A 24,086-nucleotide genomic window follows, 5' to 3' on the forward strand; every position below is an offset into this window, starting at 1 on the left:
AAAGTTTTTCAACCCTGGGATTGACTGCTCTGGTGAGGTTCGGGTTCACCATGGACGGGTCTATTCTTCGCTGAATGGACTTAAGGATAGGGATGGTCTGGGCAACAGGCCTCCTTTCTCCCACTAACTCCTCTGCGAAGTCCCTCTCCTCCTGGACACCGTGGGTGTCCATGTGGAAATGTTCTGCTGCACGTGCAAGAACCTCGTTTAGGAGTGGTTGGTTATCGACAGGGGAGTCGGTAACCGGGGCTTCGTTTTCTACCGGGGAATCTACTCTGTAGGTTTCAGGGTCTTCCTCTTCCTCTTCTTGGTCCTCATCGTCCCCATAGTAGACCGTCCCGGTTTGCTCTTCTACCATGCCAAATTCTTGGTCCTCACCAAAGGAAGCCTCTCCTTGATACAGTGAGTATGGTCTTGAGTATGGTTTTACCTCGAAGGGGACTGTAGACCTCATCGGTGTTTCAAACCGGGGCCTCTTACTCGGGGGGGGATCGGATCATTAGAGCCTGAGGGTGTCGCCCCTTGTGGATCATACGAAAGGAAATGTTCTGGATTTTTTTCGTAAAAATTAGCCAAAGAAGACATCCTTGACATGACTCTATCTATGTCTTCACTGAACCATTTTTTGGAACTGGGAATGACTCTCTCAGGAAGTCTCAGGGATTTATCTTGAGTAGATCTGCTGGTTTAAGACATATCAGCAGACCTGGTTTTGTCTGTCTGTTTAGGGGGAGTGGTGTGTTTCACAGGTGTGGAAGAGTGCAAAGGCTGCTTCTTCTGCTGTTCCCACCCCCCCCCCTCCCCGTGAGTGGAAAAATGTTTTCCCTGTCCTTTTGTGGCTCCGGAAGTTTTCGACGCCTGGCGTCAAGGATCGGGGGTAGGGTCCCTGTCCTTCGAGCGTGGGGCCTCGCTAATTTTGACTGTGGGCTCCGACTCCTGGAGCGCAGCCTGGGGGTGGAAGTCGTCTTCGTCTTTCGACGATCGAACTTCTGTTGCCTAGGGAGCGAGGCACTCTTGGCAAGAGTGGATGATTGCCTGGAGTCATGCGGCGATCTCGATCGAGAATGCCCAGAGGACACCGAATCGGACCGTTCTGTTTGTGCCTCTTTCTGAGAACTCGACATAGTCGAGTCTCGGTTGGACTTCCTGTGTTTAGTGTTTGTGGTGTGTGAAGCGCTTTTGTCGCCGGGGGTCTTCCCCATAGCCGCTATGCCGGACGACGTTCCGAGGTTGGGGACCTGCGCTCGGCTGTCTTTCGACGCCGTAATGCCCTCGCCGTCCGAAAGTACGGCGTCGCTGAAGGCGCCCTCCACTGCCATGGCCGCCTGCCTGGCGTGGTGGGCCCAACGCTTCGTCGAACGGTCCTTAAGTGTCTTAGGTTTAAACCTACTACTCGCTCTGCAGTTCGCTTCGGGGTGGTCCCTCGGCAAGCAGAGATTGCACGTGGCGTGCCTGTCGACCCAAGGGTATTTGCGATTGCACTTGGGGCAGAATTGAAAAGGGGTACCCTCCATACGCACCTTGAGGCAGCAGGCTGTTAAGTGTAGGAAATGTATAAGGTGTACCTATATACCAAGAGTGTAGAGTATGTACAACCCCCCACTCTCCCTACTTGCAGGGCCAAGGCCAGAGGCCTTCCAAGGCCCGGGCAGAGGCCAGAGGCCTTCCGAGGCCCAAATCCGTCGTGCAGCAGCCGACGGTCGATTTCTTCTCCAGCCGGAGTCGAGTGTCGAAGTTCGACGTTGGGATGGGGAAGGATGTAAATAAATTAATATTTTAGAAAAGTATGGCTAAGGCCAGGGGACTCCGCAAAATGCTTCCGACCAGTATGGCGGAAAAAAACAATCTGAGGATCCTAGACGCGTGAGGGATCTTGGGTACAGTGGAGGTCGCACTAGGGATGGTATTACTGGCACGCCCTGTGTCGACGCCCATTTTTGAGTTTCGAAAAACAAACTGTAATACTCCGCAGCTTCCACTAGATGTCGGCCTATGCACAGCATGTGAATCTAAGCAGATACAAGCATCACAAATACGATTACAGTGAGTAATGTATCCCTTATGACAGACTGTCAAAACTTTAAAATCTATTTGTGTGGAGACGGATAGCCAATGCAACTCCTTCTGTGCGGCGGCGGTGTGTTCATTTCGGCCCAATTGGTTGACTACTCGGGTGGCTGCATTTTGAATTTTCTGCAGTTTCTTGATATTTTCCCTTGTTGGCTCCGCTTAGTAGGGCATTGCAATAGTCTAATTGCGGGTGTATTATTGCTCTAACTAATTTGGTCTGATTTTCCTTGGTGACTAGCAGAGCTACTGACCTTAAGACTTTTAGTTGATAATACTCCTAATGATTGCCTCTACATGGGCCTCTGCATCCAAAATTGATTCCATGTAGGTACCTTAGGTGCTACTTTTATCTGGCTGCCTTCGATATTAAAATGTTCCCATTTTTGGTCCAGGCTTTCTAGAGTGTTTGGAGCCATAGATCATAAGTTTCGTCTTGGTGCCGTTTAAGTACAGCCAGTTTTGCGACATCCAGTTTTGTATACACTGGTATACTTTGCTTAATTTAATTTGATCTAGTTCATGATTTCCACTCGGCTCTACTAAGAGTTGGAAATCATCAGCGTAATTCGTGAAGAAGCCAAGTGCTTCCAGTTTCCTACAGAAGGGGACAATGTAAATAATAAGCAAGGGGGATAGGCAGGCACCCTGAGGGACTCCGCAGATGATGGTTTCTATGTCTGATGCTGAGTCACCCCAAAAGACTCTTGACTTGCAGTCTTCCAGAAATTATTCTATCCAGCTAATGGCATTTTCTGATAGGCCACCCACCAAGCTCAATCTGTCCAGCAATGTTTTGTGATCAAGCAGATCGAACACTGCCGATAAATCTAATACTAGCAGGCCCGATCTACTTTTCTCCAACATGGTCAGCATTTGTGTCTGGAGATCCAACAGTGCGCTCTCAGTCCGTGGTTGCGTCTAAAGCCTGACTCTTTCTTGTGCAATATACACGCAGTTTCTAGATGGAGTTGGAGCTGTGTAGTAGCGGTTTTGTCTATGAATTTAAAAAGGAATAGGTATTAGTAATGGTGCACAGATTAGCCGTGTCCATGGGGTGTAGGCCTTCTTTTTTTTAAAGCGGGGTTACTGATGGGAGGGATTCTCATGGGCAGCTAGTGGGGTGCATTGGTTTCAGAGTATTTATGGTGTCAGCAATGGTCTGCCTGGAGAACACAACAACCTCATATGAGGGCCCTAGGGTTTGATCATCCGTTTTGTTTTCCTTATTGTTGTGGATGTTTTTTCCCAGAGCTTTCTTTCTATCTGCCTCATTTATTTTCTGCTTGTACAATTCTTCCTTAATCTTTGTTTGGGCACGTAGAAGCTTTTCTGCGAATGCTCTTTGGACGTAGTCACAATCTTTTTTCGTGGGTTTAATGGTTTGGTTTAGGGCTTTTGGTTTCTCCCAAGACCTGAATAATTTGAAAGGTTCTTTAATTTGGTTTTCTGTGGAACCAATGCAATCATTGAGGTCATTTTATTTTTGCCTCAATTATTTTTTCTTTATACTCTTTCCCTTGTTTTCCATAGCGTCTTATTTTCGGGGGTTCTGTCCTTCGTCCATATATGTTCTGCCTGCCTTTTGCAGGCTTTTAAATGAGCTGAGGCCGGGGAAAACCACTGTTGGTTGTTCGAGGTCTGACTTTACGAGTTTTCGGTGGGGCTGATGCATCCAGCATCATCCTTAAGTCATCTTTCTAACGGGTGACCAGGGTGTCTGGGTCGTAAGTCATCGGTTTCCTTCATCACTTTATTTATATAAAGTTGGTCAATTCAACGTCCATAATGGTCCAGTAGTTCCTACATTGAATTTCACGTGGAGGTTTGGGCTGTGATTTTATGGGTTCATGAAGTTGTAAGTGGCAGGATATGGATGAGTGATCCGACCATATACATGGATTTGTAACAACCTCTGTTAGTATTGCGTTACTACATCCTACCCAATCAAGGACATTGCCCTTAACATGTGTTGGCTCCGTATTATAAATTGTGATGATGTCATTTTTTAGGTCTTTTTCTAGCTCTAGGGCTTTCTTGTCCTTCAGGTTTCCCTTCCAGAGGTTTAAATCTCCTAGTATGATTGCAGAATTTGTTGAGTGTAAAGGGGATAGCACGTTGATAAGATTTTCAATAAGGTTTCCTGAATCCCCTGGTGGCCTACAGATAAATCTGAAGTTTATGCTAAAATTATCAATTTAGCATGCATCATTTCAGTCTTCACAGTTTATCTTAACCTCATAAATGCCTAGTTCTTCCTTACAGATAAAAGCAATTCCACCTCCTAATCCATTTTCCTGGTGTTAACCTATAAAGACATATCCAGGTGGAATTACTTGGTTAAAGATAGGACCATGTGCATCCGAAAGCCAAGTTTCCGTCATACTCATGATGTCGACCTTGTGCTCAAGAATGAAATCCTGGACATCCACGGTATGCTTAACGAGGGATCTAGTGTTTAATAGGGTTATGGTCAAGTGTGTAACTGCTAGTCGTGTGAATAACAGATTCTTTACTGGTGGCAGTAATGTAGATGTGATATCAATGGTCTGAGGGTCATGTAACTGCAAGTTATTTACTGCTAGGGTTTGATTGCAACGTGCAGTGGAGTTGCCATCATTAGCAGACATGAGCAGGTCATGCTGTGCAGTGTTTGCGGCTCGTTTTTCATGACAACTTTTTTCTCTATAGGCAGGGCAGCTAAGTTGATAGTCAGCTGTGTGCCTCCCAACCTGCTGTCATCTAGCCCAGTATGTATGTGGATGATACTTCTTGTTTTACTTTCAATCGGGGTGGGGGGTGCTCATTGTGCCCCAGCCTAGTGCTTTGAGCACTAGTTGGATATAGATGCTGCAGCCATGAAGCATCATGAGTGGTGATTTTAGTGTCTGCATTATCACTTTTCGGAAGTTGAGTGCAAGCTTTTTCCCATAACATGGCGTTTGCTAAAGACTTGCTTTGGCCTCCTTGATGGCGTTGAGTACTTCCTTAAGGCCCATGGCTGAATATATGGGTAGCATGACCGGCCGCACCCGCACCTCCTTCCGTTTGCGCATTCGCGCCTGGGGCCGGAATATGAGTTTTGGAAAGAACCACAACTCCCAAGGGAAGTGTAGTTCTTTCACAACTGTGTCTGCCGAGATGGCAGAAAACTCAGATTCAAATCACACGCAGTTAAACAAATATGTTTAGGAAGTTCGTAACACATTTAGGTTACAATTCTAGGACACAAAGATTTTTTTTAAAAGTTTTAAAAAAAAAGCTGAAGCCCCGATTTGCCCAATAAAACAGCTAAACGCACAATTTCTAAAACCACACAATGTAATGAAATGTGCAGTCTACTTCAGTAGCTATCTCTGGGCACTCTTCAGCAACACTTGCCCATCCTTTTGCGCCTCCAGCAAAAAGTCCAGCAGACCGGCGAAGGGTTTCAGTGTAGGTTCCTCGTCATACCGTCAACCCTGCCGGTCCAAGACCCAGGAAACCTACAGAGGCCATTCCAAGGCTTTCGGGGTAGGTGGCCAGCGCTGTCGTCGATCCCAAGGCGGGATGCAGGTGCCGAAGCAGGGCTCAACCGGCCACGACATCGGGCCCCCACCCAAGCACCCCAGTGGGCAGCGCTGGCGAGTTTCGTTGCAGAGTGCAGGAAGATCTTCAGCGAGAGATGGGTGCTGGATGCTCTCATCCACGGACATACCCTGGAGTTTCAGCAAAAATGTCCACCGATCCCTCAGCTCCTGCAGGAGGTACGGGCCATGCAACAAAAGGGGGCGATAGAGCTGGTTCCTCGATGACTCCGGGGCTCCAGAGTCCACTCCAGATACTTTTAGTCAAAAAGAAAACAGGGGGCTGGCGGCCCATTCTAGACCTGCGCCGTCTCAAGAATTACCTCAAGTCCCAAAGATTGAGGATGGTCACATTGCAGCACATGCTCGGCCAACTGGAAGAAGCAGACTTCTTAATGTCGCTGGACCTGGAGGATGCCTGCTTCCACGTTCCCATTCACAAGAAGAACCGAATGTTACTATGCTTCGTAGTGCAAGGACGGCACTACCATTTCAAGGCTCTCCCCTTCAACCTGAATTCAGCGCCCAGGGTGTTCACAAAGTGCCTGGCACCAGTGGCAGCCCATCTGCGTCTATGGGGGATACATGTGTACTCATACCTGGATGACTGGCTCATTCGGGCCAGTTCACGAGAGTTGGCCGTCAGACACACGGAGATGACCGTCCGGCTGCTGGCGGATCTAGGTTTATCCCATCAATTATCCAAAGCCCTGCCTGACGCCATCGCAGAATGCACTGTTCCTAGGAGCCAGACTCTATACATTCTCCTGCCTAGCGTCGCCCTTGAAGGAGAGGGTAGCAGCAATTCTGGGAAAAGTGCACCAGCTGCTTCCTCCACAGTGTGGACCATCAAGTCGCTTTTTGATTTTCATCTATCTTATCCAGCTCTGCAGGTTACGGATGCAACCTCTTCAGGAGTTCCTAGATGCCCGCTGGATTCAGGTGTCTGGAAGCTTCGTGGACAAGATCCCGATAGACGAGTTCCGTCGGACGATACAGTGGTGGGGCGTTCACTCCATCGCCTGGGGCACAGGGTTCCAGAGCCTCCTGTACCAGGAGACGGTCACCACGGATGCTTCACTGGAAGGCTGGGGAACCCATACCGGACGTCTACCCGCCAGAGGCCTGTGGCAGGCGGAGAAGGATCTTCACATCAATAACTTGGAGCTGCGGGTAGTGTTCTGGGCCCTCAAGTCATTCCTTCCATCTCTGAAGGGCAAGGTGGTGAGGATCTTCTTGGAAAATACCACCACGATTTTCTACTTCAGGAAGCAGGGGGGGCACTCGATCTCCAGCACTCTCCAAAGAGGCACAGAACTTGTGGCACCATGCCGTCAGCCGAGATATATTCCTCGTCCCCTTTCACCTGGCAGGAGACAAGAACACCATCACTGACTCACTCAGCAGGGAGTTGCGCTCCTGCCACGAGTGCGGCAACCCCAGGTGGACTGCATCTTTATTAAGTGGGGCAGACGCCAGATCGATCTGTTTGCGACATTGACAAACTCCAAATGCCAGAAGCTCCCCAGTAGGTTCCTCCAACAGAGGATCCTGGGTGACGCGTTTGCCTTCCTGTGGCAAGACCCATTTCTGTGCGCATTCCCGCTGTTGCCTCTCCTGCTATGAGTGATCAACACACTTGAACAGTGGTGATGCAGGAAGATATTCATCGCCCTGGCGTGGCCGAGGCAAATCTCGTACCCAGACCTTCTCAGTTTGTCAGTGTCACCTCTGGTCCAACTGGCAGTAGTCCTGGATCTTCTTACCAGAGAAGGAGGCGCAATCCTGCAACACGACCCAGGATCGCTGAACCTAAGGGCTTGGCTCCTGCAGCCCTAGAGTTTGGAGGATACAAGGTCCTTGCCAAGGCCAGAGCATCATAGACTCTGAAGTGCTGTGGTCACAAGTGGAAGTGTTGCGCTACATGGTGCCGGTCACAGATCATCACCCCTCTGAGTGTCACAGCCCTGCAGATTCTTCCATACTTGTCTTTGGCCAAGGCGGGACTGGCGCACACCTCTGTCACGTTACATCTGGAAGCTATCTCCTGCTACACCAGGTCTCCAGGAAAATCACGTCTCATCAAGGAGTTCCTCAAAGGACTGTTTCGATCTTTCCTGCTGGTGAAGGCTCCTGCCCCGGCGTGGGAACTCAACATCGTGCTGAAAAAGCTCATGGGGGGGACCCCTTTGAGCCTATGCATCATGCCCCTCATGCCCCTCAAGTTCCTCTAGTGGAAAACTGCTTTCCTTGTGGCCATCGCCTCTGCCAGGAGAGTAGGTGAGATTCAGGCCCTATCCTGCAAACAACCATATCTTACGTTCCACGAGTCAAGGGTGGTGCTGCAGGCGCACCCCTCTTTCATGCCGAAGGTTCTGTCGGAATTCCACCTCAATGAGCCTTTGGTGTTACCTTTGTTTTTCGCAAAGCTTTCATCACTGTCTGAAAGGGCCTTGAACTCTCTGAACATTGCTTGTGCCCTGAAGTTCTACGTGACACGCACAAAGAGTTTTGGGAAGCCTTCTCAACTGTACTCTTACGTCCCGTCCCCTTTCCTCCATGCTGCAAGGTCGCCCCTTCCAAAAGACGGGAGACGGAAGCTTTTTCACCATAAAAAATCTTCTTCGCCTTTAAATTTAGAGGCATGCAGGGGTGCGGTCCTGGGAGCATGCGCTGCCCTGACACCGCCCTCCAGCGCCACACCTCAGTCCCCTTTTCCATGTCGCCATGTCGACTGGAACGGGCCTTATTCACCAGCGCTCCTGCGTTTGGCTTCGGCCATGTAATTCCATGTGCAGATACTTCTTCTCTTCTGTCTTCATCATTCAGATACTCTATCCTCCAGGCGTCACGCTCCTCCCCAGCGCATGGCGACTTCTACAGGGTTCAGCAGGTGTCCATCCTTCGACGGGCTCTTTCCAACTTCAGACCCCCACGCCCTCTACCTACGTTGCCTTGGCCCAACCACGGCTGGCAAGCTTGTACAGCGTGCAACGCGCTTTCCTCTAGGTCTCTGAAGAACAGACTAGCCATGTGGGGGGAGCTCTTCCAGAGATCGCCTCCATAGAACCTGAAGGACTATGACAATCATCGATCCAGGCCCAAGTTAGGGCCACTCTTTTCCAGCACACCCCGCAAGGGAGACACCTTTCCAGGGAAACGCCCGCGCTGGAGGGTCTGCTCAGGTTCTCATACCAGCATGAGTACCGAGGCTAAGTCGGCTACTGGCCGGCAGGCCGAGGGGTCAGCAGATCCTCCCAGTGACAGTGCTGAGGGACCAGAAGGTTCTTTTACCGGGTCTTTACCCGAGGGGCCACGCCCTAGTACCAGCAACATGTCAGACGGGGTGCCTATACGCAGTTCTACCAGCAGATCCGCTGAGGGCGAAACGCCTACCACGTCTCAGCCTGAGGAATAGTGAATAGGAATATCCACACTCAAGAGTTATGGATGGGTCGGGGCTCAGTGAGCCAAGCAACACGACGCAGGCACGTGGAAGGCAGCTCAAAAAGATGGCCGCCGTGCCAGACATTACACACACCGGCCCAATACCGCACCACGGAAGGGAGCAGGTGGAGGATCGAGTGTCAAGGGTGGACTGGTGTCAACCAGGTATGTGGCCTACAACCTATCCTTCATTTGCGCAGGGCAGGTTCCCTCTGCGTCCGTATGGGCAGGGCATGCAACGGCTCCAGCAGCCGCCCGCTACCACATCAATATCACCTACCACCCTCAGGCCTGTGAAGACAGATTTTTCTAAAGCTTCCTCAGAATTATGAAATCTCCTCGGATGGGGGTCATCCTCGGGGACGCCATCAGGGACATGCTCCCACCAATAGCTCTGGTGCCGCAGGTCCTGGTACAGGCGCCCCTGGCCCCTGTGCAGCCTCTACCGTCCGCTCCGGCAGCCCCCAACCGATAATGCAGGTGGTTCCGTACCAGCCTCTGCTGCAGCCTTTGGCTCTGGTCTCCACACCTCAGCCTTCGGGTCCCAGCAGCCCTCCACCGGTGCCGGACCAACCGTGCCCCCAGGTGGACACAGATGAGGAGGAGGACCCTGACACACCATCGTCAGCCAAAGCCTTCCGCAAACATCTTGCAGGGCTGGCAGTGTACTTGGGCCTTCCTCAACCCGAGGTCGAGCAACCATCAGAGGGGGTCCTCGCTGAAGTCCTCACACTACGTCCTGCAGCAAGAACGGGCATCCCTATGCAGAAGGGTGTTGTCGCCTTGGCCAAAAAGGGCTGGCTCAAGCCCCACTTGGTCCAGCCAGTCAATCGACGCCTGTACGCCAAGTACAGGCAGATGGAGGGGGATACACTCTTGCTATTGGCCGACCCTCATTCCTCAGTGATCGCTGCAGCATCACTATACTCCAAGCCTGAGTCGTCCTCGGCCTCCTCGTCCGCGGCGCTGCCATGCAAGGAGGAGATGATTTTGGAGGCGTACGGGAAGAAGCTGTATTCCAACACGTCAAGTCAATGCGGATGCCATGCTGGCCGCCGTTAACCAGAGGCTTTGGCAGGAAATTGCAGATTTCCTCCCAGAGCTTCAGGCACGCAGCCAATCACGGTTCAAGGTAGGACTGGCTGAGCTCGAAGATGGTGGCTCAAGATATCATGGAATGCACTGTGGCCCACATTGACACCTCTGGCCGGGCCATCTGCATTGCCACGGACATGAGAAGGACGGCCTGGCTCCATACTACAAAGTTCAACTCAGATGACCAGGATCGCATATTGATCTGCGTTCGAAGAGGGTGACCTCTTCCACTCCACTACGGATGAGGAGCTAGATGAAAAGAACAGCTCACAAACGGCAAAGTCTTTATCCATCCTTACAAAGACCACGGCCAAAAGGTTCACCCAGTCACAGCAACGCTTGGACAAGGGGCGTACAGGGGGTTCTGCGGCTTCCAAGAGCAGAGGTCTATGCAACCGGACCTCTCCCGACCCAACATCGATGCAAGCAACACAAAGGGGTGGGGGAGGAGTAAGGGCTTTTTCCAGTGCCCACTTCCACAACAGCCTCAGAGGGAAAGAAGGCATGACACGCCCCTTCGGGTCCACGTGTCTCCAGTGTGGGGCAGGCTTGCCCTCCATGCACACTTCTGGTGCCAGAATTTTTGCGGACCCCTGGATCCTCTCTGTAGTATCCACGGGGTACCGCCTCTCCTCCCTTTTCCCCTCCACTCTTCCCCTCCACTCCCACAGTTTGGGACAGCAACTCTTTTGGCAGAGATCTGGTCGCAGGCAGTGGAGGAAGATTCAGCATCCCAGCAAGGCTTGGGCGTCTACTCCAGGATTTTTGGCATTCAGAAAAAGAACCAGACGGGCCCGAGAGTTGTACTGGACCTTTACATCCTCAACCTCTCCCTGCCTCTACAAAAATTCAAGATGGTTATGCCAGCCTTAATAGCGGAGACATTGTGCAAGGGAGACTGGATGTGCTTCCTGCACTTGAAAGACGCGTACTTACACGGCCCGATTTGGCAGCCTGATTGGTTTTTTCTATGATTCAGGATCATGGGCTGCCATTTCCAATACAAGGTGCTTCACTTCGGCCTCAATTCGGCCCCCAGGGTTTTTACCAGGCTGAATACAGTGGCGGCCCGCCTCAGGGCCACCTCATATACCCGTACCTCGACGACTCGCTCGTCAAGGCTTTGTCTCAAGAAGCGGTGCACCGCACTTCTCACGCTCTAATGAATGCATTGCACGATCTGGGCTTTTTGCTCAATCTCGAAGTCGCAGCTGCAGCCCACGCATCTGATCTTCTTTGGGCTCATATGGGACATGTACTCCGAGAGAGTGTTTCCTTCAAAGGACAAGATCATGGCCATCAAGAGGGCCACTGCACACTTACTCAGCATGGAGGTGACATCAGCCTGGTGGTACCAACACCTACTGGGTCTCATGGCACCTGTCCTACTGGCCGTCCCCCACACAAGACTCTGGATGAGGAGGATACAGCTGCACTTCACAGCATAATGGAACCAGGAGTTGGGCTCTCAGGCACAGATGATTAACGTCCCTGATTCTCTTCACCCGGACCTCGCATGGTGTTTCAGGGACTGCAACCTACGGATGGGCAAACCATTCCGGCAGCCTACCCCACAGGTCACCATCACTATGGACTCCTCTCTCTCGGGCTTGCATCTGGACCAGGCAGGAGTACCACATCAATTGGCTGGAACTGAAGGCCATCTGGCTAGCTCTCGGAGCCTTCCTTCCAGTTATAGAGGGCAAGGTCGTCCTCATTCAGACAGACAACTCAACCAGCATGTTCTACGTCAACAAGCGGGGGAGGGTACCAGATCACTTCCACTGTGCAGGCTTGCGATCAGCATCTGGGAATGGGCCCTGGAGAACAACATCTACATCATGACCGTCCGCCTTCCGGTGGAATCCAACCTGGAGGCGGACAGGCTCAGCAGACTGGAGCGGACAATTGCAAGTGGCAATTGAACGACCTCGTGCTGCAGGAGATCTTCAGCAGATGGGGTCACCCCCAGGTGGACCTCTTTGCCACCCGGGACAACAGGAAGTGCCAACAGTTTGCCTCCTCGTAGGGACAGGGCCCCTGGGCGACGCATTGCAGATTCAGTGGAACGGCATACGCCCTTCATCCCACACTGCTGTTGCACAGGGTGATATGCAAGATAAAGGAGTCTGGTCACCTCAGTGTCATTCTAATAGCTCCATGGTGGCCAGCCAGGCCATGGTTCTCGGAGCTACTCAGACTCTCGGAGAGACCACCCATTCGTCTTCAGACGGGCCCTGCACATCTTCTGGCGGAACAAGGGGGCAGGGTCTTTGTTAGGGAGAATTCTCTGTAAAGGCTAATTTCCCAAACCTAGTGAGTCCCCCAGCAGCTTTGCTGGATTTTTTTGGGGTTTATTTTTTTCTCCTGCTTAAAGTGAGCCTCTTTTTCTCCCACTCTTAGACCTGATTTGAGGTGTTCCTTTGACTTTGTATGTGTTCTATGGTGTCCTTTACCCCATAGGGTTTCATGTGTTTTTGATATGTGGGTTACACAGCACCCTCCGTGCAGTAACCCAGGGGTGTCGTAGCGACCCCCAAACATAGACTCCATACCCTGGGACTGACTACTGTCTCCCAGGGCATGTAAAGTCACCATTGGCTTTACTAGTCTCAAATTGTGAACAGAACCAGTACAAACCATCATATTGTGGACGTACTGGTCGGGGCAATTCGATTGCCCCGGGGTCTGTTGTTCGAGGGGGCACTGTCCAGTCCCCCCGACCGAGTTTTGGCTGGTGGCAGTGGATACTACTTTTTATATTCGACCGTGAATATATTCCTATGGGATTTTCCCATTGTTCAAGGCTACCACTTTTTAATATAACCTCGAACATACTGCCGGTTTATTAAATTAATATAAATTCACCGGTTAGTATTTTTTGCCGAAACTTGGTTCCAAAATGGCGTTTGTGTTCGCTTCTGTGACTCCAACCCAAGTCGATCCCTTTGTTCCACTTTTTGGCAGGCTTCTCCACAGAAGCCTCCAAAAGTGGTGCCACTCTGTCTGGGTACCACAGGGGGTGTGGGAGGGGGTTTAGGCACCCTGGACTGAGTTGCCTCGGCAACTCAAGTCGCACTCTTGTGTGATTGGCCTAAGTGGTGAGCCGCCCGGCTCACCACTTAGCATGTTTGAGTGACCGCTAGGCGGAATGAATGGGGGTTTTCTGCATAAAAGCAGGGCTTTGGGGACTGGAACTTCAGAAGTCGCCACAGGACCTAAAGAATCTGAGGAGGGAGAAGCTGAGCCGACCTGCAACGACGACCCCACTGGTGGAGCCCTGCTGAACCGTCTCACCACTTTAACCGACGACAGAGGAGATCTCCAGTCCGGAGAGTCTTCTTCCTTTGACTAGTAGGGATAACCAGTTTGCCCGTCTTTTCCCCTTCCTGGACCATCTCGTGGCCGCTTTGCCTGTGCCAAGCACCCCGGCAACCGGAACACCACGTTTTACCACTACTGCGAAGAAAAGGGTAGTACCTTGTAACCGGAGAACTCTGCGGCTGGTTTTTTCCCTGGCAGTGCAGCGACCTTCATCTTTCCTCCACGTCGAGACCTCCTCTTCCTCTGGACGAAACACCGACTTGCACCCACTGCCAGGAACAACTGCCCCCGCTGGAGTGTTCTTCCCATTTCAGGTACTGTGTCCCGCCTGGCTTCCCTTGCGACAGATTGTTCGGGGTGATAGTAAATCCTCGACTTTCTAACCTGGGTTTACCTGGGGCCTGTTAACTAACTTTTCCTGACTTGATCTCAATCTTTTATGAACTAGCTACAAAGACTCTTTGGGCATAACCCCACTGTGTGATCCTGAACACATTTCACTTGCTCTCTCTAAGAGTGGGCCTGGCATTTGAACTTCCTTGCTCTCCAGTAGACTTTGCCTAACCTGCCTCACTGTGGTTCTTTGAAAAGTATTGAAATTGTGTGCTTTCATAACTTTGCATTTTCCCTCCCGTTTTCTATAACTTATTAGAGTGCCATCTTATGTTAAGCGCTCACCACTGTCTGAAAATAAGTGGTGTTTCTCATTAAGACTTGTCTAATAAGTAATCAGGATTGTATATATATAATAGTGACTGTGTGTTGAATTTACTTACTTCCTTTTGTGCTAGTGTAATTTACAAGTGTGTCTTTAAATAAATAATTATATACTTTTTACACCAAAGCTCTGCTCAGTGTTTGCTTGTGCTACTGAATCTCTGTACCTATTGTGTATACTCTATATACTGCCTAACTCATCTTGAGAGAAGTCTGACTGCTCAGCCACAGCTACCAGGTAAATCTGGGTGGTACAGACAGCTACCAATTGGGTTTACTGCCAACCACCTGTAGTCCTAAATCTTTTGCAGTGGTCCCAAAGGGAACTGCACAGGTTTCTGCCTAACAGTCATCCACCCTGCACCACAGAAGCTAGCCCTCAGTGTGGTTCCTGAGCATATCATGCTAGGGTACCTCAGGCTCTCCCAGGCTAATCTAGAGATCTTTCGGGGACCTAGGATCAAAGCTACCAGAGCCCAGTAGAAGAGCAAATGGACCAGGTTCTGCACTGGGCAGTCTCTAAGGATATCAACCCCCTCACATGCAAGTTGGACGACATGCTCTCCTTCTCGGCGCACCTCACCCACTTGGGTGGGCAGGTAGACTTGCTGCACGTACTTGGCAGCCATTGGGGTCTACAGAAACTCAGAGGAAGAGGTGTTCTCCTCTTCCAACCCGGTTGTAAAGAAGCATTTGATGGGACTCGCCAGACTCAACCCACCCATCAAGATGCCACATCCTGTGTGGGACCTTAACATAGTTTTGAGGGACCTGGCACACAAACCATTTGAGCCAATGGCATCTGCGGACATCAGTCTGGTCACCATTAAGACGGCCTTGCTAGTCGGCCTCACCTCGGCTTGCACAGTCAGTGAAATCCAGGCGCAGGTTGCCTCGGAGCTCTACACTACGTTTCACAAGGATAAAGTAGTCCTGCGGACACACCCAGCATTCCTTCCCAAGGTGCCTTACGCATTCCATCTGAACGAGGAAATGGTGCTGCCTACGTTTTTTGCAGGGCCTAAGGACGAGGCACAGAGTTCTGCACTGCCTCGATCTCAGGCGGGCCCTGTAATTCTACTTGGATAGGACCAAGGACTTCCGTAATTCGGCCGTAATGTTCGTCACCTTCGGTGGATCAAGACCGGGGTATCGGGCCTCCAAAGCCTCCATAGCCCGTTGGATGGTCTCAGCCATCAAAGAAGCTTACGAGGGACAGCATAAGTCACTGCCGGCCAACATGCACGCCCACGTGGTCAGAGCCAAGGCAATGGCCATCGCATTCCAGCGGCATGTCCCCTGGCAAGTCATAAGCAAGACGGCCATATGGGCCACCCCTTCGGCTGTCTGCAAGCACTCATGTTTGGACGCCGGCTCTATATCAGACACGGCTTTCGGACAGGTGGTTCTTGGAAACTTATTTGCTTAAGGAGCGTCTCCTCTCCACCCTGCGGTTACATTCAGTTGTAATCGCCCATGCCGTATGGAGGAAAGGGGACTGGACGTAAGAGTAATTATAAGTTACTCACCGTAGTGACTAACGTACTTGGTCCCCTTTTCTCCATACGCCCACCATCCTCTCCCCTAATAGATCTGGTGTCATTAGGCAATGTTAATCTTTTGTCGACACATCTAATTTAAAGGGGGGGGGTAAGGTTTTTTCTGATGAAAAAGGTTCTGTCGTCCGTCCCTTGGAAGGGACGCCCATACAGTATAAAGAAAAGGGGACTAAGGAATAAGATTGTTAGTCACTACAGTGAGTCATTTATAATTTTGTGAACCATGAGAATGTCTTGTCCAAGGCTTCCATCTCAAGGTGGCTGTACAGCCATTGGGGAGAATTCTCTGAAAAGTGCTAATTCTTCTCTACCTTAGAGACCCTGAGCAACTTTGTTGGATTTTGAGGACTCGTGTTTCTTTTGGTTGTGGAGTCTGACAAACTCCATAGGCATATTTTAAAATGTCACACAGCACCTTCAGTGCAGTGGTACATGGAAGTCTTTCAGATTTCCCCAAGGTTTAAATACCTTCTCTTGGATAAACTACTGTTTCCAAGAGCCGTGAAGTGAAATTGACTTTACTTACACTTTTAACTTCCTAGACCCAGCACACACTATCTTACAATAGGATGCTGGAGGGGTGACTTAATATCCCCTTTGTCTAGCTTCTCATGTAAAAATGTAATGTTACCCTTTCCTCAATTAATGGCTGGTGGCAGTGGTTTACTTTTAAGTACGGTGGTGTGCTTTTACCACAGGCTGCGTTCTCAGCTGCAGTAAAGCACCCAAGAGTGCCATTTTTGTCAAAATGGCCCGGTCTTCTTTTTTCGCCATTTCTTTGTGGAAAGGTCCTTCTTGAGATTTACTCTGTGCTCCAAACCAGGTTCGATCCCTTTGTTTGTTTTGTCTTTGGCAGGTTCACGATTGAAGCCCGCCTCTGACTCCAGGGTATATGGCGGGGGCAGGAAGCAAGGGAGGTGCCCGAATCTCCCTTTGCTTAGTCTCATAGCCGACATGAAGGTACTCCTAGGTGATTGGCTGGCTGGCTGTCCGGCAAGGACAGCCACCCTGCTGGGTGACTGACTGACAGGCTGGAATGAATGGGAGAAACCTGCATAAAAGGCGAGCCTTTTTGGTTTGGAATACAGAGTTGACCACTGGCTGAAGGAATCCGAAGAAGAACTTGGATGACACGCCTGCTGCAACTCCTGGACCGTTGGTTTGCCCGGTGAAGCCCTGCTGCTGTGCTGAAGCTTCGAATTCGCCGCGACTAGGGAAGCCCTGCAAGGACTTCTCCCCTTCAGTTGGTGGGACCAATCAACTCCAAAGTAAGACACCTGGACATGCACTTGGAGCTGTTTGAATTTCCACTGCCGTTGCTGCTGGAAACGGTAGAGCTCAGGAGAGGAACAACACATCGTGTGCGTTGCTTTTAAGTTGGCCAAGAGCTGCAGGAAGATCCTCTTGACTCCGAGGATGCAGGACTGACCGGGCCTGAGCTACCTCAACAAAGTGCTGGACCACAGATGCAAGGCAAGCCCATCACTCCAACCAAGATTCTGCAATGTTGCTTTTTGCTGAGACGCGAGGAGTTGAAACCGCGAAGTGCCACAGATTAGCAATTGGCCCTTTTCTGTTGCTAACCGTCCTGTTGCAGTACAGGAATCCTCCAGACGTCCTCCCTCTTGTCCCAACGACTGAGGCCCAGGAACACAGGATCTGCAGATCTGCACAGGAACCGAAGCCAGCCAAAGCCCCTTTTCTTCTAACCAAAGGTACATCCCAAATTGGTACTTATTGATTAAGTGAAACTAAGGGTGTGTATTTTGGAGTGTATTTGTGTGTTACTATATTATTACCCTTCTGAAGAAGGCTTACTCCAACTGACTGTTAAATTAATAAATGTTTAATCACGAACCTTGTGTGTAAGAGTTTATTTGAATACCTGTCTCTGTGAATCTCTGTGTAACTCCCCCTACAGCTCACATTGACCCCTCTTGAGATGAGCCTGGCTGCTCAACACGCTACCAACCTGTGTACTACAGACTTGTTCCTATTGCCAGGAGTTTAGTGTTTTTTGTAGTGAACCCAAAGGGTACTGCACACAATCTTGCCTAACAGGACATCAACAGACATCCTGGGGCAGTGGAGGGGTTGGGGGGGACATCAACAGACATTGCGGGGCATCAGAGGGGGTGTGAGGTGACATCAACAGACATCGCGGGGCAACGGAGGGGGAGGGGGATAAAAAAGTATCCTCCTTGTCAGATGCTGTATGCCATTATAAAAATACAAGAAATCAAAAGGGAAACAGTTTCCCAGTGTAGATATGCTGAAGGACTGATCTGTTTCCCCATAACATATGAACAAAAGGCCAGGGAAATGAAGCTGAAGACCTTTACTTCATTTCAAAAAGTCAGGACAGGATCAAAAACTGAGCAAAAAGAGAAGCTACGGAGGAGAAGTTGCAAAAACAAAATCTTTCCAAACAGCTTTTGAATCCTGGACCCTCTCTGGACTCGCATCTTCCCAGCAATTGACATCCCCAGACAGGAATGTGTGTTTCGGAAAGGCCTTATCCCTCATAACCATCCCGGTTACACATACTTTCACTTTGGCTGGGAATCCAAGCTGTATTCTGCCAAATGTAGTACCTTACTGGACAAACAAGAATGCCAAAAAATAATAGATGCCTAAGAAAATGCAGACAGCCGCATAGCCTGTTGTATACTGAAAGAGACATTATGCAGCAATATAAATGTGCACCTAAGTGTAATGAAAAAAACAATTTGGACCACATCAAAAAGGTTAAAAAAAAGATTCAACAGAAAAGAAAAGGGGTTACAGTTCAACTGCGGCACTTCACTGTAATGTGACATGTGCTACATTAAAACAGGACAGGAATCTCGCACAGTGGACAATCCCTCTGCACTTGTAACTATATGGGCTGACTGGTGTCCCCAACATAAGGAAGTTCAGTGTTAGGTAGAATTGCATGCAGTACCACTGCACACAATTAGGACTACAATTGTTAGCCAAGCCAACCTTTGGTATAAGTCTGTGCCACACAGTTTTTGGTAGCGAGCTGAGCAGCCAAGCTTATCTCAAGAGTGAATGTGAGCAGTACAAGTAGTTACACAGAGGACCTTCAATCACAGTGGTTCAAGGAGACACTTACGCTTCAAGTTTTACACTTATTAATTTATTACACAATCATTTAGAAAACATTTGACTAGTAGAAGACAACTTAATATTATATACCAATCCACTTCAATACAAAACTCTAAACTTTTGAGACAGTTTGAGCTCCCCTGAAATACGAGCCAAATGCAGTTCAGTTACCTAGAAGTGACCAAATGGGACAAAAGCAAGTAGAATAGATCACATGTACTTATTAAATAGCGCAAATAGTTTCAGTTCAACAGAAGAGTTCAATTCAAATGAATAGGCCAGGCCAAAGTCAATGGGCTAGTGTTCTGGATAGGAAAGAGCAGTTCTGGAATCAAACGGTAAAGTCTTTGCAAAAGTTCTCAGTAGTAGTTTAGGCGAAAAACAATTGTGTGTGGGGTCACAAGCTGATTAGGCCTGCAAGTTGGGAAAGTTTCACAAAATTTCACTGCAAGAGTGGCGTTCTCTCAATCGGGTTGGCTCAGTACGAAGAACGAAGTATGAAGAAATAAATGCAGCTGAAGTCGTTGGTTCCTGGCAGTTCCTGCAGGTCGCACTGTTCCTGAGTCTCAGTCATGGGGACAAGAGGGAGGACGTCGGGGGACTCCTGCAATGCACGGATTCGTCGAAAAAGCAAATAAGATGGAGTCACTTCAGTTCCAGTAGCTGTAGATTCAAGCACACAAGCTGGTGTCCCTCTCCCTGGTTAATCCTAACCAGCCTTGAGAATGGTGTGCAGGTGGCTTACGAGTTGATTGGTCCCACCAACTCAAAGGAAAAAGTCGTCCTTGAAGGGGCTTCTCTGTTGAGATAAACTTGGCAATTCGCACCTGCAGCTGTGTTTCACCGGGCAAATCAACGGTCCAGGAGTTGCAGCAGCCGTCCTCTTCCAGCACTTCTTCGGTTCTTTCGTTCCAGTCGCCGACTCTGCTTTCCAGTCCAAGAGACTCGCCTTTAAACCGTTTTCTGCCTTTCATTCCAGCCTAGCTGTCACTTAATCAGCTGGGTGGCTGTCCTTGCTGGACAGTCAGCCAGCCAATCAAGCCAGAGTGCATTTGGGTCTCCTAGGAGACTAAGCACAGGGAGTTTCGGGCACCTCCCTCACTTCCTACCCACCCCAGACACTCAGACGCCAGAGGCGGTCTTCAGTCCTGAAGTCCGCCAAAGACATACGAACAAAGAGACCAAACTTGGTTTGGCGCGCAGTGACAAACACTAGAAGGACCTTTCCAAAAAGAAATGATGAAAAAAGAAGACCGGGACCTGTTTAAACAAAGGGGTTTAAGGCGCCATCTTGAAAAACATGGCTGCCGTGATTTTTAGCTACCGATGTTCGCGGTCGGGAAAAATCATGGTAGTTCATTGTAAAACCACTGCCACCAGCCTTTTCAATAGGAAAGGGGAGCATTTGACTGCTATATGAATATTATACTATGTAACCCCCTCCAGCACTCCATTGTAAGATGGTTTGTGCGAGGTCTAGGAATTTGGAAAGACTAGTAAAGTCAATTTCACTTTACATTCTCTGGGAAACAGTAGTTTATCCCAGAGAAGGAATTTAAACCTTTGGGAAGTGTAAAAGACATCCCTGTGTTTGTGCACTGGAGGGTGCTGTGTAACATATGAAAAGATGATGCCTTTGGAGTTCTTTAAAACCTCATAATCCAAGAACACCAGTGAAAACACACACATTAAAATACATGAGAGTGTGAAAAAGGCTCACTCTTTCCAGGTAAAAAATCAAGTCCTCAAAAATCCAGCAAAGTTGCTGCGGGGTCTCTAAGGTGAAGGGAATTAGCACATTCATGAGAATTCTCCCTAACTTCAGAGAAGGAGGAAAAGCAAAATGACTTCACAAATCTCAAAAGTCAGTACAGGGTTCAAGCGAAAGCACAAATACCTGGGGATTCCATTGCAGTCAACCGAGGAAATGTTTCAAAAAGAAAAATCTTTTATAAAAGTGATGCTTTAAAACATACTGGTGCTCTTTCTCTTTCAGTCACTCTGAGCCATCACAGCACAATAGCGAAGGAGCAGAGAATTCCAGGGATGAATCTAGCAGCCGTAGTGGCTCAGAAAGCAGCTCTGGGTCAGACTCTGAGAGTGAAAGCAGTTCCAGTGACAGCGAGGCTAATGAACCATCACGTGGTGCTTCGCCTGAGGTAAAATCTAGTGCCTTATCAAAGTAAGCTTGTGACTCTAAAGGTGACAATGCTGTTGCGAATAAATTGATGTATTTCCAGGTACCTGTTTGCTGTGAAGTGATATTTGTAAACTGCCATTTTGAATAACAATGATTTCTAAATGTACAAACATTATAGCGAATTGGGTATACAATAGTTGAATGTTTCTGATTGTCAAAGTTACACTTTCTTGTAATAAGAAACCTGTATTTGCTGCCCCTTTAATCATTATAGTAGTTCTGCATACCACTATTTTGGAAGTAAGTTTTCTGATATTATGGTATATGGTAGGCTTTCACAGAACACCACCACCCCCTCCCCGTTGTGAATTGTACCACAATGGGACAAGCAGTTAACCTGCAAAGCTGTCATGCAGATTAGTTAAAAGCAGAATGGTAATCTTTGCATGCCGAAGGAAACCATATTTATGGTTATTTGCTCCTCCCTTGTTGACCTTTTTGTATTCAGATTATTTTTCTTTGAATCGCCTAACCAAACTCTTAGCTACTAACATGCCTGAGCACGAAGGCTTGGACAAAGGAGATCAGGTGCTTGGTGTGAAGTGCATTTATTGTAATATACATCGTTTGTCAAGCAATAGAATGTCAACACAGGTAGGTACACTTATCTAGCAACATATAGGCCTTAATCTAGCATACAAGTATGCAAAAACATATATATACATCCACATTAGGTGTTCAATATGTGCACTCATACTTAAAACAGTTAGACACACGTACTGTTACAATGACCTAATGTGAGTTAAACAATATCAAGACAGATGACATCACAGACCTTATAAAATGATGATGCAGCACTGGTACCCAGTAACTAACCTGAGTTCAACCCTAACCTAAGACTAAGAGTTAAACTAAGTTCAAGGTAAGCAACCAGGTTTTCTTGACTTTGAGGGAATTTGAAGTTAGTCTGAACTCTTGCATTGGGAACAATGGGTTCAATGTGGTAGAAAGTGCTTTAGTCAGTGATACTGCAGTAATGTATCACAAGTAGGTTTCCTGCAAAGGAAGAGGGCAACTGTCTGTCCTTGTCATTTAAAGAGACCTCCAAACAGAATTCCTGTGCTCAGGTATCCACAACCTAAAGATGTGGCAATGGAATCTCCAGGGAAGATGGTGATGCCCCAAATTATTGAATTGGATCCAGTGGCCCACAGGTATGCAAACCAGCCGTTTGAGGCCCAATCAAGAGAGACAACCCCTAGGAAGTAGTTTCCATTCAGGATAGCTCATTTTAGGTTGTGGTATTGGTGGTCTGGGGTTGCCGGTGCAGTTTTCTTTTTTGATATCTATGACCGCTAGCTCTGCTGGTTCCGGTTTCAGCCAGCGACCGAACTGGTCTGAACATCACTGGGCTGAATATAGGCTGTTGGTGAGGGGCCTCTGTTAGAAAATTTTCCCTTTTAGCATGATTCCCTCCATATTCTACTGACTTTTGTTTTTGCAACTTTGTCCTGACTTTCTGCAGTGAAGTGGAGCCTTCAGCTTCACTACACTGTCCTTTTGCTCATTTGTTATCAGGAAACTGGCTAGTCTTTTCTGTCAGTACTGGGAAACTGTTTCCCTCAGTCTTTTGATTTTGTTATCTGTCTGGGTAACATTTTCATGTTGCACACAGCACTTTACAGTGCAGTGCAATGGGGATACTTTTACATCACCTCATACTACACTCAGAGGATTTTTTGGTTACTTTTAAATGTGCCTAAAGACAAGCCTGTGGCAGCAGTTACGTTTGCTCTATTTTTACTGTACTTTTATTTAGCTCTACCGCGTTTGGCTACTATTTATTTATTTTTACATTAATAGCAGCATACCAAACCCTTGCACAACAGGGCGCTGATTACAGCGACTGTGAAATGCCATTCTCCAAAGTACCTGACAATGCAAACAAATGTTACAATGTGCATGCAGTGGTTCTAGAAAAGCATAACCTGGCAGAGCCATGCCTGATGGCACAGGGGTGTACAGTACACAAAGGACAAAGTAAGGTAGGTGCCCAGTCTGGCAGAGCCTCGCCTCATGGTACGGGGGCTACATCAGGTGAACAGAACACAAAGGACACAGTAGGGTCAATGTACAGTCTGGCAAAGCCATTCCTCATGATACGGGTGGGGATACTTCATGTATACATAAACGCAGAGGACCATGTTGGGTAAGATGTGTTGAATATTTTCATTTCTGTGCCAATTCCCTTTAACATAAGAGACCCCCAGCACTTTTGCTGGACTCTTGGCTATTTAATTTCTACTCCTGAGTGAATGGGACTTTATTCCCTTCATTCCCCCATGTGTTTTTCTGACTAGTATTTTGGTTTCTTACTGTTTAATTGAGTATGGTAAACTCTATAGGCATCTGCTTTTTGCATTGTGACATACAGCACCTTTTGTGCAGTGCCACTGAGAAGTCCCCTGGACTTCTCTTAATGTTTAAATACATTTTTGTTAGGCAGGATTGTATGCAGTACCCTGTGGGTGCACTACAATAACCTTGACCTCCTGGCAAATGTGGCTGAGCAGCCAGGCTCGTCTCAAGAGGGGTCAGTGTGAGCAGTTATGTTGTGACATAGTTTCACAGTAGCAGTTATTCAAATAAACACTTGCACTCAAGGTTTCTTGATAAAACCATTATTAATGTATATCACAGTCAGTTGTATAAGCCTTCTTCAGAAGGGAGCAATATATGTAACAGTTAAAATACACTTCAAAACACACTCTTGGTTTCTCTAAATCAGATGATACCCATTGGGGATGGCACACAAACATGTCCTGCAACCTCAGGTGACTTAAATAGCTAGGACAGTGTGGACATTGATTTATCACTGGTACATTTAGGGCAATACTGAGTTTGTTGTAAAAGATAGAAGAGGGGAATAAAACAAAGGTTAACAAATAATTCACAAATGGGTAAGTACCTTTAAAACCTTACAATGCAGAGTAAAATTAAGCCTTTCCTGGGAGAAAGGCCGAAGCACAATGTCCGAGGTATAGAGGAGTCACTCGGGAG

The 24,086-nt window shown here is 48.5% G+C and overlaps 1 protein-coding gene across 2 annotated transcripts in view; it reads left to right on the forward strand.

The window, feature by feature from the left end:
- AFF4 (ALF transcription elongation factor 4) overlaps nucleotides 1-24,086 on the forward strand; it is a 1,482,962-nt gene that overhangs the window by 924,405 nt on the left and 534,471 nt on the right. For both annotated transcript variants that reach the window (XM_069652488.1, XM_069652489.1), the window contains exon 12: nucleotides 20,883-21,045. In XM_069652488.1, the coding sequence (XP_069508589.1) occupies nucleotides 20,883-21,045 (163 nt within the window). The remainder of the gene's footprint in view (nucleotides 1-20,882; nucleotides 21,046-24,086) is intronic.

This window comes from Ambystoma mexicanum, chromosome 3p, assembly GCF_040938575.1.
Source record: "Ambystoma mexicanum isolate Mex_15411 chromosome 3p, UKY_AmexF1_1, whole genome shotgun sequence".
Lineage (NCBI taxonomy): Eukaryota > Metazoa > Chordata > Amphibia > Caudata > Ambystomatidae > Ambystoma > Ambystoma mexicanum.